This window comes from Chiloscyllium punctatum, chromosome 46 (genome assembly GCF_047496795.1).
Source record: "Chiloscyllium punctatum isolate Juve2018m chromosome 46, sChiPun1.3, whole genome shotgun sequence".
Classification (NCBI taxonomy): Eukaryota; Metazoa; Chordata; class Chondrichthyes; order Orectolobiformes; family Hemiscylliidae; genus Chiloscyllium; species Chiloscyllium punctatum.
Genome location: NC_092784.1, coordinates 49099162 through 49114728, shown reverse-complemented (window position 1 = coordinate 49114728; position 15567 = coordinate 49099162). Strand labels below are relative to the sequence as shown.

The following is a 15567-nucleotide window of genomic DNA, read 5'->3' as shown; positions in this document are numbered from 1 at the left end:
AATATCGGCAAAGTCGTCATATACCTGTTTGGATATATTACAGCACATCTCTGGGACAGAGTGGCATTGCACCTGGTTCTCCTGGTCCAGGGCTAGGACACTACCTCTTTGCCACATAACCCTCTAGTCTGCTCTTCACACAAGTTCAATAGTTTCATTGTTATTCTATTCCCGATTTACTAATGGATCGAATTTTAAATACTTCCTGTTTTTGGAACATTATTCCAGGGGTCTGGATTACTAGCTGACTAATGCGTAATCTGCATAATCAAATATGCTTATCAACTCCATGAAGTAACTTTACAGTTGTAAATACTCAAAATAGCTACTAACCACTTTAACTTCTGTTTTGTCTTTAGACATTCCAACAAGTAAAAATTAACAGAGAGAGTCGGCTCAATGGTGAGTGTTTAAACTGAGAAATGACAAAGTGGTAGACAACTGTCTGTGTTTGTGTGTCATTTAATGTGTGTGTATGTGTGATTGTGTATGTATGGGGTGTGTGAGTGTGTGTGTTTGTGTGAATGTATATGTACAGGATGTGTGAGTGTGTGTGTATGTATGATTGTGTATGTATGGGTGTGTGAGTGTGTGTATGTATGAATGTATATGTACAGGATGTGTGAGTGTGTGTGTATGTATGATTGTGTATGTATGGGTGTGTGAGTGTGTGTATGTATGAATGTATATGTACAGGATGTGTGAGTGTGTGTGTATGTATGATTGTATATGTACAGGGTGTGTGAGTGTGTGTGTATGTATGAATGTATATGTACAGGATGTGTGAGTGTGTGTGTATGTATGATTGTATATGTACAGGGTGTGTGAGTGTGTGTGTATGTATGATTGTGTTATGTATAGGGTGTGTAAGTGTGTGTGTGTATGTGTGATTGTGTATGTACAGGATGTGTGAGTGTGTGTGTATGTGTGATTGTGTGTGTACGGGGTGTGTGTGAGTGTGTGTATGTGTGATTGTGTTATGTATGGGGTGTGTAAGTGTGTGTGTGTATGTGTGATTGTATATGTTCAGGATGTGTGAGTGTGTGTGCATGTGTGATTGTGTATGTACAGGATGTGTGAGTGTGTGTGTATGTGTGATTGTGTGTGTACGGGGTGTGTGTGAGTGTGTGTATGTGTGATTGTGTATGTATGGGATGTGTAGATGTGTATGTGTGATTGTGTAAGTACCTGGTGTGTGAGTGTGTGTACCTGGGTGTGCATGTGTGGGAGGTGTTTGCGTGAGAATGTGTGTGTGTGATGATGTGTGTGTGTCAGAGGGTGTGTGTGCCCGTGTGTGTGTGTGGCCATGTGTGTGCATGTGTGTGTGTGCGTGTGTGTATGGGTGTGTGTGTCTGTGTGTCCATGTGTATCTGGCTGTGTGTGTGTGTCCATGTGTGTGCGTGTTCTATGTGGTGTGTGTGTGTACGTGTCCTTGTGTGTGTGTGCACATGTGTATGTTTGTGTGGGTGTGTGTCTGTGTGGTGTATATGTGTGTGTGTATGGGTGTGTGTGTGTGTGTGTGAGTGTGTGTGAGAATGGGTGTGTATGTCGTCCGTCTGTGTGTGTTTTTGTGTGTGTGTGTGTGTGTGTGTGTGTGTGTATTTGTGTGTGCGTCTGTGTGTGTGCATGGGATGTGTGTGTATGGGCGTGTGTGTGTGTGTGGTGTGTGTGTGTGTCTGTGTATGGTGTGTGTGTCTGTGCAGTGTGTGTGTGTGTGTGGTGTGTATCTGTGTGTTTGTGTGTGTCTATGTGCGGTGTCCATGTGTATGGGTGTGTGTGTCCGTGTGTGTGTGCATATGTATGTGTGTGTGTATGGGGTGTGTCTGTGTATCCATGTGCGTGTGTGTGTGTGAACGATGGGTGTGTGGGTGTGTGTCTGTGTGCCCATGTGTGTGTGGTGTGTGTCTGTGTGTTCGTGTGCGTAGGTGTATGTGTGTGTCGGTGTGTATATGATGGGTGTGTCTGTCTGTATTTATGGTCTGTGTGTGTGTGTGTGATGGGTGTGTTTGTGTGTGTGTCCGTGTGTTTGTGTGCATGTGTGTGTGTGTCTGTGTGTGTGTCCGTGTATTTGTGTGCATGTGTGTGTCTGTGTGCCCATGTGTTTGTGCGTGTGTGTATATTTGAGTCTTGTGTGTGTGTGTGATGGGTGTGTCTGTGTGTATTTATGGTATGTGTATGTGTGTGCGTGTCTGAGACTGTGTGTGTGTATGATGGGTGTGTCTGCGTGTATTTATGGTGTGTGTGTTTGTCTGTGTATCCATGTGTGTGTGTGTCTGTGTGTGTGTATTTATGGTGTGTGTGTGTTTGTGTGTATGTGTATGTCTGTGTGTGTCTAAGTGCGTGCGTGCGGGTATATATGGGTGTGTGTGTGCCTGTGTGTGTGAATGGGGTGTGTGTGTGTGCATCTGTGTGTCCGTGTGCGTGTGCGTGTGCGTGTGGTGTGTATTTAATTTGCTTGCTGCATGTGGACATTGCTGACTGGATCCTAAACTAGCTTCTGGAATTCTATTTGCCATCAATACCCCCACAGTGCCGTTAGGGAGGGGGAGCCAGGATTTTGACTCAGTGACTCTGCAGGAATGGATGACATATTTCCAAGTCTGGATGGGGAGTATGTTGCGTGGGTTGGTTCCCCAATATCTATTGCCTGAGGATTGCAGGTTTCAGAGCTGTATGTTCACTTGCATGTTTGCACATATGTCTGCATGCGGGAGCATGTGTTCAGTCCCACTGCACAGGTGGTGAGTTCCTGAAAAGGTGCAACATTACCCTGAAAAATAGATCAGGCAGCAGACTGGAACCATGGACCAAGTCCCGATTTCCCACCTGGATCCTGGATTGGGCTGGAATCAGCAGTCTGCTGGTTGGGACAAGCCAGAGAACAGAGCTCAAACCCCTCTGAAAAATGAAGGTCTGCTGATTTTTACAGCTCCTTCATGACCTCCCTGATTGACAGTTTTCATACAGTCTGAAACCATGACAGGACCTGAAAAAGCATTAGCAATACAATTCATGAAATCTGTACAAATTTTGCGAATACACATGTGGTTCAGTAATAGAGTCATAGAGTTGTACAGCATGGAAACAGACCTTTCGGCTCAACTCGTCCATGCTGACCAGATATCTTCAGTTAATCTAGTCCCATTTGCCAGCACTCGGCCCATATCCCTCTAAACCCTTCCTATTCTTATACCCATCTAGATGCCTTTTAAATGTTATAATTGTTCCACTTCCTCTGGCAGTTCGTTCCATATATGCTCTGTGTGAAAACGTTGTCCCTAGGTCCCTTTCAAATCTTTCCCCCCTCACTCTAAACATACGTCCTCTAGTTTTGGACTCACTACACTGGGAAAAAGATCTTGGCTATTCACCCCATCCATGCCCCTCATGATTTTACAAAACTCTCCACACCAGGGAAAAAAGTTCCAGCCTATTCAACTTCTGCTGTTAACTGAAACTCTCCAGTCTCAGTAACATCCCTGTAAATCTTTCCCACGCTCTTTCCGATTTAATAACATCCTTCCAAAGCACAGTGACCAGAATTGTATGCAGTACTCTAAATGTGGCCTTACCAGTGTCCTGTACAGGTGTAACATGAGGTCCCACCTCCCATATTCAATGCTCTGACCGATTAGTACAAATGTACCACGTGAATGTTTCACCACCCTGTCTACCTGCTCTGCCACTTTCAACGAACAACGCAGCTCAGTCTCTCTGTTCACAGACACTCCCCAGGGCGCTGCCATTAACGGTGTAAGTCCTGCCCTGGTTTGTCTTGCCAAATTGCAACGCCTCGCATTCATCTGCATTGAACTCCATTTCCATTCCTTCACCCATTGACCCAGTTGATGAAGATACCAGTAAACTGGTAGTCACTGACAGGATTAATCCCACACTGCCTGCCCTACTGCCTAATGGACAGTCCATTCCCATGGACACAAGCAATTCCAAATGGTTGAGAATTGGCCACTTCAGTCACATGAAGACCCATATCAGAAGCCCATGTCCCTGAGTAGACGTCATCCTCAAATTGAAGGGCAGTTGACAAATCACTGACACTACATAGAATGCAGCACATGGAACATTCCAGCACAGTACAGGCCCTTCAGCCCTCAATGTCGTGCTGACCTGTGAAACCAATCTGAAGCCCATCTACCCTACACTTTTCCATTCTCATCCATACATTTATCAAATGACCATTGAAATGCCCTTAAAGTCGGCAAGTCTGCTATTGTTGCAGGCAGTGCGTTCCACACCCCTACTACTCTCTGAGTAATGAAACTATCTCTGACATCTGTCCTATATCTACCACCCCTCAATTTAAAGCTATGTCCCCTCGTTCTAGCTATCACCATCTGATGAAAAAGGCTCTCACTGTCCACCAAATCTAACCCTCTGATTATCTTATATTTCTTAATTAAGTCACCTCTCAACCTTCTTCTCTCTAATGAAAACAGCCTCAAGTCCCTCAGCCTTTCCTCATAAGACCTTCCCTCCATACCAGGCAATACCCTGGTAAATCTCCTCTGCACCCTTTCCAAAGCTTCCACATCCTTCCTATAATGCCGTGACCAGAACTATATGCAATACTCCAAGTTAACATCCTGAAGTGTAAGGGTTTGTTTGATAGCTTAAAGGGATATAAACTTTGCAATTAATACAGCAGGGCTTTATAATAAGTGGACTCAGTTATTATCCAACCACACTCACTGGGTGTGCCAGGGATCTCCCTGCAAGTAACTCATTCCTGACAGCTCTCCCAAATACCCCAGTGTAAAATCAGAGGCCTCAGTAGTTAAAATAAAATAACTTCATCAACTGAACCATGTTAATTCCAAGCACAAATGCAGAAGCAAGTCAGCAATTTCTCAAAATCTTCACCTATTTTTCCTTATCAATCTGTAGAGAGATGTACCACATTACCACTGTACCACAAAAGGACCCCCGGGAGTTGGGATTTTTTTAACATTTTTGTTAATCAACCTATTTTTCAAACTAACCTGTCCAAAATTTTAATTGAGAGTCAAAATGTGTGGTGCTGGAAAAGCACAGCAGGTCAGGCAGCATCCGAGGAGCAGGAGAGTCAACGTTTCAGCCATAAGCTGTTCATCAGGAATATGGGGGAGGGGCTGAGAGATAAATGGGAGGGGAGTGGGGCTGGTGGGGGGGGGGGGTGGAAGGTAGCTGAGAGTGTAATAGGAGGATGAAGGTAATAGGTTGGGGCGAATCAGTGGGAAGGAAGATGGACAGGTCAAGAGGACTCTGCAGTAGGTAGGATTTGAACCTGGGTCTCCTTGGCCCAAGGTGAGGGACGCTACCACCACAAGAGGACCCCCTGTGAGTTGGCAATTTGGAAACTAACTGGAATAAGATCAGCTGTTCTCCTGTCAACTCATATATAGCTTGTGGTGGCTATGAACGAGACAGGGATAGTTGGGACACAACATCCTGGCTCAGTGTGTTATTACAAAAGTCAGCACAACAGCTCCCTGTCGTATTCACCAAGCAGGAAGGTTGAATCATTCCCTATCCCTCTTCCACAAGTCTGTCTGGCTCTCTGATCTCTGCAATCCAATTAGTAACCATCTCCATTTCTTTTCAAAACTCAGCATAAAGACTTTATGAAAGCAGAGACTCCAGTCTGCCTTCACGTTCAGAAGAAATATTGGACCATTAGTTTCAAATAACACAATAAGAGTTAGTGCTGTCCTTGTTATGACCCAGAGTCATGCTATCAGATTATTTTAATGTCATGCGGAACAGGCAATGAGTCTTCATCATGGCAAGAATGGATGCTGGGTAACACTCTGCACTCTGAGACATGACTGAGACAAACTGCAGAACATTATTATGCCTGAAAATGTTCGAAGGAGGCACAGCACTTTGTATTTCTGCTTCTGACCCCAAAGGTTGTGGGTTCGGTCTCCACTCCAAATCATTGAGAATACAGCCGACATAGAAACAGAAAAGAAAGGAGGAGGTGGAGGCCATTCAGCCCTTCAAACCTACTCTGGCATTCATCACCGTCATGGCTGATTATCCAACTCAATAGCCCAGTCCTGCTTTCTCTCTTTAACCTTTATTCCATTCACCCCAAGTGCTATATCTAGCAGTCTCTTGAATACATTGAATGTTTTGGCATCAACTGCTTCCTGTGCTAATGAATCCCACAGGCTCCCCACTCTTTGGGTGAAGAAATGTCTCCTCATCTCCATCCTAAATGGTCTGCCCCAGATTCTCAGACTGTGACCCCTGGTTCTGCATGCACCCTCCATCAAGAACATCCTCCCTGCATCCATCCTGTCTAGTCCTTTAGAATTTTATAATTCTTTGTGAGATCCCCTCACTCATCTGAACCCCAGTGAAAATAATCCTAACGTAGTCAATCTCTCCACATGCGTCAGTCCCTCCATCCCTGAAATCAGCCTGGTAAACCTTCGCTGCAGTCCCTTGAGAGCAGGAGCATCCTTCCTCAGAAAAGGAGACTAAAGCCGCACACACTATTCCAGGTGTGGCCTCACCAAGGCCCTGTAAAGCTGCAATGACACATCCTAGTTCCTGTATTTGAAATGTCCCACAATGAAGGCCAACATACCATTTGCCTTCTTTACCGCTTGCTGTACCTGTATGCTCACCTTCAGTGACTGGTGCACAAGGACACCCAGGTCCCACTGCACTCTCCCCTCTCCCAATTTACAGCCATTCAGGTAGTGATCTGCCTTCTTGTTTTTGCTTCCAAAGTGAATAACCTCACATTTATCCCAGTTATACTGCATCTGCCGTTGATTGGTCTCGGCTGTTACTTCAGTGCAGTTCCGAGAGAGTGCTGCACTGCCAGAGGAGCTGTGCTTTTTTTCAGATAGGACATTAAACTGAGACTCCACCTTCCCTCTTGGGTGGGAATTAAAGATCCCATGGTGTGATTCAAAGAGCACCGAGGCTGCTCTGACCAATAATTCTCCCTGAATTGAGTTTTAGATTAGATTACATTACATTACAGTGTGGAAACAGGCCCTTTGGCCCAACAAGTCCATACCGACCCGCCGAAGCGCAACCCACCCATACCCCTACATTTACCCCTTACCTAACACTACGGGCAATTTAGCATGGCCAATCCACCCTGACCTGCACATCTTTGGACTGTGGGAGGAAACCGGAGCACCCGGAGGAAACCCACACAGACACGGGGAGAACGTGCAAACTCTACACAGTCAGTCGCCTGAGGTGGGAATTGAACCCGGGTCTCCAGCACTGTGAGGCAGCAGTGCTAACCACTGTGCCACCATAGTTGTCATTCTCTCATTTGTTTGTAGGAATTTGCCGTGAGCACGCTGGGTGCAATGTTTCCCACATTACCACAATGAGAGCCCTTGAATATCACTTCATTAAATGTATATACTCAATGGTGCTTTAAGATCATGGGAGCGTTATACAAATGGAAGTCTTTCTTCTTTATGACTGGTTATCTTTAAAGAGGAATCTGAAATGAGCCCATAAATCTTCAGAAAGGGAGAGGCTTTGTCCATTTACTCTGAACTTGTCCAAGTCACAATTTGGTTAATGTTTTGAAATATCCGGTCAGAGACAGATACTTGGGGATGCTTCCCTATCTCGAGTGAGGGAATGATGGACACAAAGCAATGATCGGTACTCTTCAAGAGGGACACAGATTCACTCAGGATCGCCTCTTCTGACCAAAGTTCTGAGGAAGGGTTGCCAGACCCCAGACATTAGCTCTAATTTCTCTCCACAGATGCTGCCAGACCTGCTGAGCTTTTCCAGCGACTTCTGTTTTTGTCTTCTGACCAAATGTTTTGGAAAAGTTGGCAATATTTTCCTCATTTCATACGAAATCCTCTTTTTTATTTGCACAATGGGCCTTGGTTCCTCTGCTTTGTCCCTCCAGTCCGATGTAAAGAACTAGAGAACAGAATCGTAAAGTGAAGCTCAGGAGGTGTACAGGGGATTTGAGTAAATGTTTTTCACCCAGAGGGTGATGGGGGATCTGGAAGGTACTGCCCACGAGGATATTTGCGATGGGAGACCTCACAGTCTTTGCACTTGGAATGTCATAGCAGGTGTAGGTGGCATGGTGGCTCAGTGGTTAGCACTGCTGCCTCACAGCACCAGGGACCTGGGTTTGATTCCAGCCTCGGGCAACTGTCTGTGTGGAGTTTGCATATTCTCCCCGGGTCTGCATGGGTTTCCTCCCACAGCCCAGTGTAGGTTAGGGTGAATTGGCCAAGCTAAATTGCCCATACTGTTCAGATATGTGTAGGTTAGCTGAATTGGCCAGACTAAATTGCCCATAGTGTTCATTAGTCAGGGGTATGCATGGAGTAATAGGGTTGGGGGTCTGGGTGGGTTACTCTTTGGAGGGTTGATGTGGACTTATTGGCCTGTTTCCACACTATAATGATTCTATGATAATCTTCAAAGCTCCAGGCCAAGTGCTGGAAAGTGGGATTTGTATGGATAGGCCAGTACAGACTCGGGCTGAAGGGCCTCTGCCATGCTGTATGATTCTGATTTGAACCCAGCTCAGAGCCTCTTCCCGACTGTGCACACTTCCCCCTGAGATGGCACTCTGGGCTCCTCTTGTTAAACAGTTGTCCTTGTGATAATTGTCCCCCGTTGACAAATCTCTGCCAAGACCAAACTAGGCCTCACCTTGGTTTATTCACCATCCTAGATGGTAGAGTGTGATCTGTGGTTGTGTTGCACTTTCGGATAGGGCTTGACCCCATTAACCGTTACCGCGACCTTACACCCCGTCCTGGTTTCTCTTTCAGCGAGGGTGAAGAGGTGCAAGCGGATCAGACCCTCAGACGAAGATCAGGTACGTGTGATTGTCCTTCAGTGATGAGGAGAGTGGACAATCCATTCACGTGAAGAAGCGTAAGGTTCAACTTAACCCCCGACAGGAGTGAGGCGATGACTGAAGTTGAAATCACCGCAGGCTCTTTCTTGTTAGATAAACCTATTTGTTCTGGGGGGCAACATTTTTGAACGTAGTTTTGTTTTGGCCAGTGCACAATGTCCTTACACCAGGCAGGGCTGAGGCCTAGTTAAAATGTAGCAGATGACAAAACACAGCCTGCGAATGTATTTTACCCCCAGGCCCCAGGCGTGAGGTGTCGTGCCAGCCACACCTGGGAAAACAGCTTCAGAAAAGGAAGTGGTTTTTGAGGTTACTTGTGAGGATTCCCTACGAGTCAGGAGATACAGCCCCACTCCTCCAGGAATATTCCTCTGGGGCGCAGTCAGAGACCAATTGGAACATTGCAATCCCAGATTCCCACTCACTTTCCACCCTCTAGTCCTGTGATGGTCTCGCTGAGTGCTTAGCACCTCAGTCTAAGTTGACAATGAACAATAATTCTCTTGGATTACACTGACAAACTAACATAATGTACTAATATTAATCAGAAATGACAATAATTAAAATAACACCCAAACAATGAAATCCTGCTCCACCGCTATGGCTCAGTAATGGCACCCTTGTCTCAGCGTCTGTAGGTTGAAGTCCCACCCCAGGACTTGAGAACATACCCTCCCACTGCAGTTCTGAGGGAGAGCTGCACTGTCAGAGGTGCTGACTTTCCAAATCATTTTAAACCAAGGCCCTCTCTCTCTTGGTTGTGAGATACTGCATTCTTTTGAAAAGCTCTTCCTCAGGTCCAGTTCGAGATTAATTTACCTAGTCAATAACACGGGAAGCAGATTTGTCAGGCAATTATCACTCTGCTGATTGTGGGAACTTGACTGTGCCCACAATCTAGATTAGATTAGATTCCCTACAGTGGAAACAGGCCCTTCAGCCCAACACCGACCCTCCGAAGAGTAACCCACCCAGACCCATTCCCCTACACTATATTTTACCCCTGACTAACACACCTATCACTATGGGCAATTTAGCATGGCCAATTAACCTGATCTGCGTGTGGGAGGAAACCAGAGCACCAAAACCACAGACATGAGGCGAATGTGCAAACTCCACACAGACAGTCACCTGGGGTGTGACTTGAACCCAGGTGGTAGTGCTAACATTAAGCCACCATGTCACCCACAATCTAGCTGCTGTATTACAACAGTGTCAACACATCATAAAACAGTTTATTGGCCATGGAGCAGTCTCAGAGTCATACTGCTCTGAAACAGGTCCTTCGGTCCAACATGTCTATGTTGACTAGGTTTCCCAAATTAATCTAGTCCCATTTGCCTGTGTTTGACACATATCCCTCTAAACCCTTCCTGTCTATGTACCTGTCCAAATGTTTTTTAAATGTTGTCATTTCAACCACTGCCTCTGGCAGCTCATTCCATTCCACACACGCACCAGCCTCTGTGTGAAAAGGTTGTCCTTCAGGTCCCTTTTAAATTTTGCCCCTCTCACCTGTGACCTTTAGGTTTGGACTCCCCCCCCCCACCCGAGGGAAAAGAACTTGGCTTTTCACCCTATCCATGCCCCTCATGATTTTAAGGTCACCTCTTAACGTCCTATGTTCCAGGATAGAGAGTCCAAGCCCCTCCATATAGTTCAAACCCTCCACCCCCCGAAGCAACCTTAAAAATCTTTCCTGCAGCTCTTCCGGTTGAAAACATCCTTTTGTAAGCAGGGTGACCAGCATTGTAGCATGCAGATGTTGTGTAAACTGCTTCAGAAATTGTAACTTCATTTTTCCCTGACACCTCCCCTCTGATGTTTGTATGTGTGTCTGGACCTGTATCTGCCTGCATTTATTCTGATCTACCACAACCAGACAATCGTGTGTAATTACTTCGTTTTTCTCTCTCTCTCTCCCCGCGCCCCCCACCTCTGTCTCTCCCTGCTCTCTCTCCCTCCATCTCCCCCTTCTCTCTCCCCCCTCTTCCCCCCCCCCTCTCTCCCCCCCTCTCCCCCTCCCCCTCTCTCTCCCCCCACTCTCTCTCTCTCCCTCCATCTCCCCCTTCTCTCTCCCCCCCTCTTTCCCCCCCCCTCTCTCCCCCCTCTCCCCCTCCCCCTCTCTCTCCCCACCCAATCTCTCTTCCCCTCTCTCTCTCTCTCTCTCTCTCCCCTGCTCTCTCCCCATCTCTCTCTCCCCCCCCTCACCCCCCTCTCTCTCCCCCCTTTCTCTCTCCCCCCCTCTCTCCACCCCTCTCTCTCCCTCCCCCCCCTCTCTCTCCCTCCCCCTCTCTCTCTCCCCACTCTCTCTCCCCTTTTCTCTCCCCCCCACTCTCACCCCCTCTCTCTCCCCTCTTTCTCTCCCCCCTCTCTCTCTCTCTTCCCCTCTCTCTCTCTCCCCCTTTCTCTCTCTCTCTCTCTCCCCCCTGTTCTCTCCCCATCTCTCTCTCTCTCCCCCCTCTCTTTCCCCCCACTCTCATCCCCCTCTCTCTCCCCCTTTCTCTCTCCACCCCTCTCTCTCTCCCTCCCCCTCTCTCTCCCCCCACTCTCTCTCTCCCCTTCTCTCCCCCTACTCTCTCCCCCCCACTCTCACCCCCTCTCTCTCCCTCCTCTCTCTTCCCCCCTCTCTCTCCCCCTTTCTCTCTCTCTCTCTCCCCCTGCTCTCTCCCCATCTCTCTCTCCCCCCACTTTCACTCCCCTCTCTCTCCCCCCTTTCTCTCTCCCCCCCCACCCCTCTCTCTCTCCCTCCCCCTCTCTCTCCCCACTCCCTCTCTCCCCTTCTCTCTCCCCCCTCTCTCCCCCCCTTCTCTCTCCCCCCTCTCTCTCCACCCCTCTCTCTCTCCCTCCCCCTCTCTCTCCCCACCCTCTCTCTCTCTTCTCCTCCCCCCTCCCTCCTTCTCTCTCTCTCTCGGCTGCAGCATGTCGCCTCTGGTTTCCTCTGGCTCTGGGACCTTCCTGTCTCCTCAGTCCCTCAGCCGGTCACTTACCCAATATTATGATGTACTCCAGCAGTCCCCACTCCACCAGCCCCCCACAGCCACCTCTCTCCCCTTTTAGTTAAACACATGCATATGCAAGAAATGGAGGGACATGGACCGAGGGCAGGCAGAAGGGATTAGTTTTAGTTGGTGTCATGTTTGGCCCAACATTGTGTGGCGAAGGGCCCGTCCCTATGCTCTGCAGTGCTATGTTCTAACTGATTCAGTGTCAAACCTTCTCCCAGTGCACTCCTGCAGGCCGCCCTGGAGCATTTTGCTTCATTAAAGCTGTCGTTTAATTTTCGAATCAGTGTGTGTATAGCATAGTGCAGTCACGTTCTCAGTTGCAATCTTCTCAAGTGCGATGAGGTATTTGTGCTCGCTAATCCACACCGCGCAGGATTAGCCACACATCTCCCTTTCTGCCAGATGTGCAACCTGATGATCCCTGCTCCCTTCCTGTAAGCATTACCATTTGTGAGCAATGAGCCCTGTCAGCGCTCAGTGTTGTGTTACGTCTTGTTCTGCCCTGTTTTGCAGATCGATGGTCCCTATTCTAAGGAGCCGAGGTTCCTGGACACAGAGGAAGAAAGCCCAAGTGGAACACACTATGTGGAATATGCATGGCACAGCCTGGGCAGAAACAGCACACCGCACATCCTTGGGCTGAGAGGTAGATGGCAGTATTGAGTTAACGCTAGGTTCCCTTTGATCGTTGACTGGAACAGTATCTCTGTGTTGATGTTTTAGAGATGTCAGTTTGCTAATCTGCTGTCTCTTGTGCTCCAACACTTTGGTGCTTGTATCTGTATTCAGCAATTCTGGCTCTGGTTCAGTTCTGATGTCCCTGCTACAGGAAAGACGTTGTTAAAGGGCGGCAGAAAAGATCTACAAGGATGTTGCCAGGGTTGGAGGGTTTGAGCTATAGGGAGAGGCTGAATAGGCCGGGGCTGTTTTCCCTGGAGCATCAGACCATAAGACAAAGGGTCAGAAATTAGGCCGTTCGGCCCCATCGAATCTGCTCCACCATTCAATCGTGGCTGATAAGTTTCTCAAGGAGGAGAAAGTGAGGTCTGCAGATGCTGGAGATCAGAGTCGAGAGTGTGGTGCTGGAAAAGCAGAGCAGGTCAGGCAGCATCCGGGGAGCAGATGAGTCAACATATCCGGGCTTAAGCTCTTCATCAGGAATGAGGGGGGTACCCAAGGGCTAGACTGGGGGGGCGGGGTGGGGGGGGGGGGTAGGGCCGGGGGGGAAGGTAGCTGGGAATGTGATAGGTGGATGAAGGTGGGGCTGATGGTGATAGGTTGGAGAGGAGGGTGAAGCAGAGAGGTGGGAAGGAAGATGGACAGGTAGGACAGGTCATGAGGGCGGTGCTGAGTTAGGGGTTGGATCTGGGATAAGGTGAGGGGAGGGGAAATGAGGAAACTGGTGAAATCCACATTGATCCCGTGTGGTCGGAGAGTCCCGAGGTGGAAGATGAGGTGTTCTTCCTCCAGGCGTTGGGTGGCTAAAGTTTGGCGGTGGAGGAGGCCCAGGACCTGCATGCACTTGGTGGAGTGGGAGGGGGAGTTGAAGTGTTTGGCCACGGGGCAGTGGGGTTGATTGGTGCGGGTGTCCTGGAGATGTCCTTTGAAACGTTCTGCAAGTTGACATCCTTTCTCCCCCCCTCATGCCCTGTGGCTGAACATCTCTGGGACACACACACCAAGTTTCTCAACCTCATTTTCCCGCTCTCTCCCTGTAACCTTTGATCCCCTTGGCAATCAAGAACTTATCTATATCTGTTATAAATATACTCAGTGATATACCGTAGCCTTCTGTGGTAGTGAATTCCACAGACTCACCACTGTCTGGTTGAAGACGTTTCTCCTTATCTCCATTCTAAAAGGTCCCTCCTTGCCTCTAATGTTGTGCCCTCGGGTCCTAGTCTCTCATACCAATGGAAACATCTTCCCAACATCTACTCTATCCAGGCCATTCAGTATTCTGTAAGCTTCAATCAGTCCCCCCTCATCCTTCTGAACTGCATCAGGTATAGACTCAGAGTCCTCAAACATTCCCCACATGTTCAGGCCCTTAATCCTGTGACTATTCTTGTGAACCTCCTCTGGGTCTGATCCAGGGCCCATACATCCTTCCTGAGGTTTGGGGCCCAAAGTTACTCACAGTATTCTCAATGTGGTCTGACCAGAGTCTTATAAAACCTCAGGGGTACATCCCTGCTTCTTTATTCTAGTCCTCTCGAGATGAACGACAACATTATATTCACCTTCCTAACCACCGACTCAACCTGCACATTTACCTTGAGAGAATCCTGGACTAGAACTCCCAAGTCTCTTTCCACTTCAGACTTCTGAATTTCCTCCCATTTAGAAACTAGTCCATGTCTGTATTCTTCCCACCACAGTGCACTGATGTCACACCTTCCCCCATTTGTATTTCATCTGCCATTTTTTTGTCCACCTTCCGAACCTGTCGAGATCTTTCTGAAGTCTCCCTGCCTCCTCAATACTCCCGCCTGAGGCGGAGGAATGGCCTTCTGGAGGTTTATAAAATCATGAGGGGCAGGGATAGGGTGAATAGCCAACATCGTTTTCCCAGGTTAGGGAAGTCCAAAACTAGAGGGCATGGGTTTAAAGTGAGAGGAGAAAGACCAAAGATGTGCAGGTTAGGGTGGATTGGCCATGTTAAATTACCCATAGTGCCCAGGGATGTGTAGGTTAGGGTGGATTGGTCATGTTAAATTACCCATAGTGTTCAGGGATGTGCAGGTTAGGGTGGATTGACCATGTTAAATTACCCATAGTGTTCAGGGATGTGCAGGTTAGGGTGGATTGACCATGTTAAATTACCCATAGTGTTCAGGGATGTGCAGGTTAGGGTGGATTGACCATGTTAAATTACCCATAGTGTTCAGGGATGTGCAGGTTAGGGTGGATTGACCATGCTAAATTACCCATAGTGCCCAGGGATGTGCAGGTTAGGGTGGATTGGCCATGCTAAATTACCCATAGTGTCCAGGGATGTGCAGGTTAGAGTGGATTAGCCATGTTAAATTACCCATAGTGCCCAGGGATGTGCAGGTTAGGGTGGATTGGCCATGCTAAATTACCCATAGTGTCCAGGGATGTGCAGATTAGAGTGGATTGGCCTTGCTAAATTACCCATAGTGCCCAGGGATGTGCAGGTTAGGGTGGATTAGCCATGTTAAATTACCCATAGTGCCCAGGGATGTGCAGGTTAGGGTGGATTAGCCATGCTAAATTACCCATTGTGCCCAGGGATGTACAGGTTAGAGTGGATTAGCCATGATAAATTACCCATAGTGCCCAGGGATGTGCAGGTTAGGGTGGATTGGCCATACTGAATTGTCTCTGGTGTCCAGGAATGTGCAGGCTAGGTGAATTAGCCATGGGAAATGCAAATTTTCGGGGATGGGGTGGGGTCAGGGTGGGATGCTCTTTGGAGGGTTTGTGTGGAGTTGATGGGTTGAATGGCCTGCTTCCACACTTTGGGAATTCTAAGTACTAAGGGAAAAGATATAAAAGGGACCGAAGGGACAACTTTTTCACACAGAGAGTGGTGCATGTATGGAATGAGCTGCCAGAGGAAGCGGAGGAGGCTGGTACAATTACCATATTTAAAAGACATCTGGATGGGTATATGAATAGGAAGGATTTGAAGAGATGTAGGCCAAGTGCTGG

General features: G+C 47.9%; 1 protein-coding gene across 5 annotated transcripts in view; it reads left to right on the top strand.

The window, feature by feature from the left end:
• Positions 1-15567, top strand: part of LOC140467911 (E3 ubiquitin-protein ligase RNF220-like) — a 162226-nt gene that overhangs the window by 80397 nt on the left and 66262 nt on the right. For all 5 annotated transcript variants that reach the window (XM_072563985.1, XM_072563987.1, XM_072563986.1 and 2 more), the window contains 3 exons: positions 360-402; positions 8793-8839; positions 12403-12535. In XM_072563985.1, the coding sequence (XP_072420086.1) occupies positions 360-402; positions 8793-8839; positions 12403-12535 (223 nt within the window). The remainder of the gene's footprint in view (positions 1-359; positions 403-8792; positions 8840-12402; positions 12536-15567) is intronic.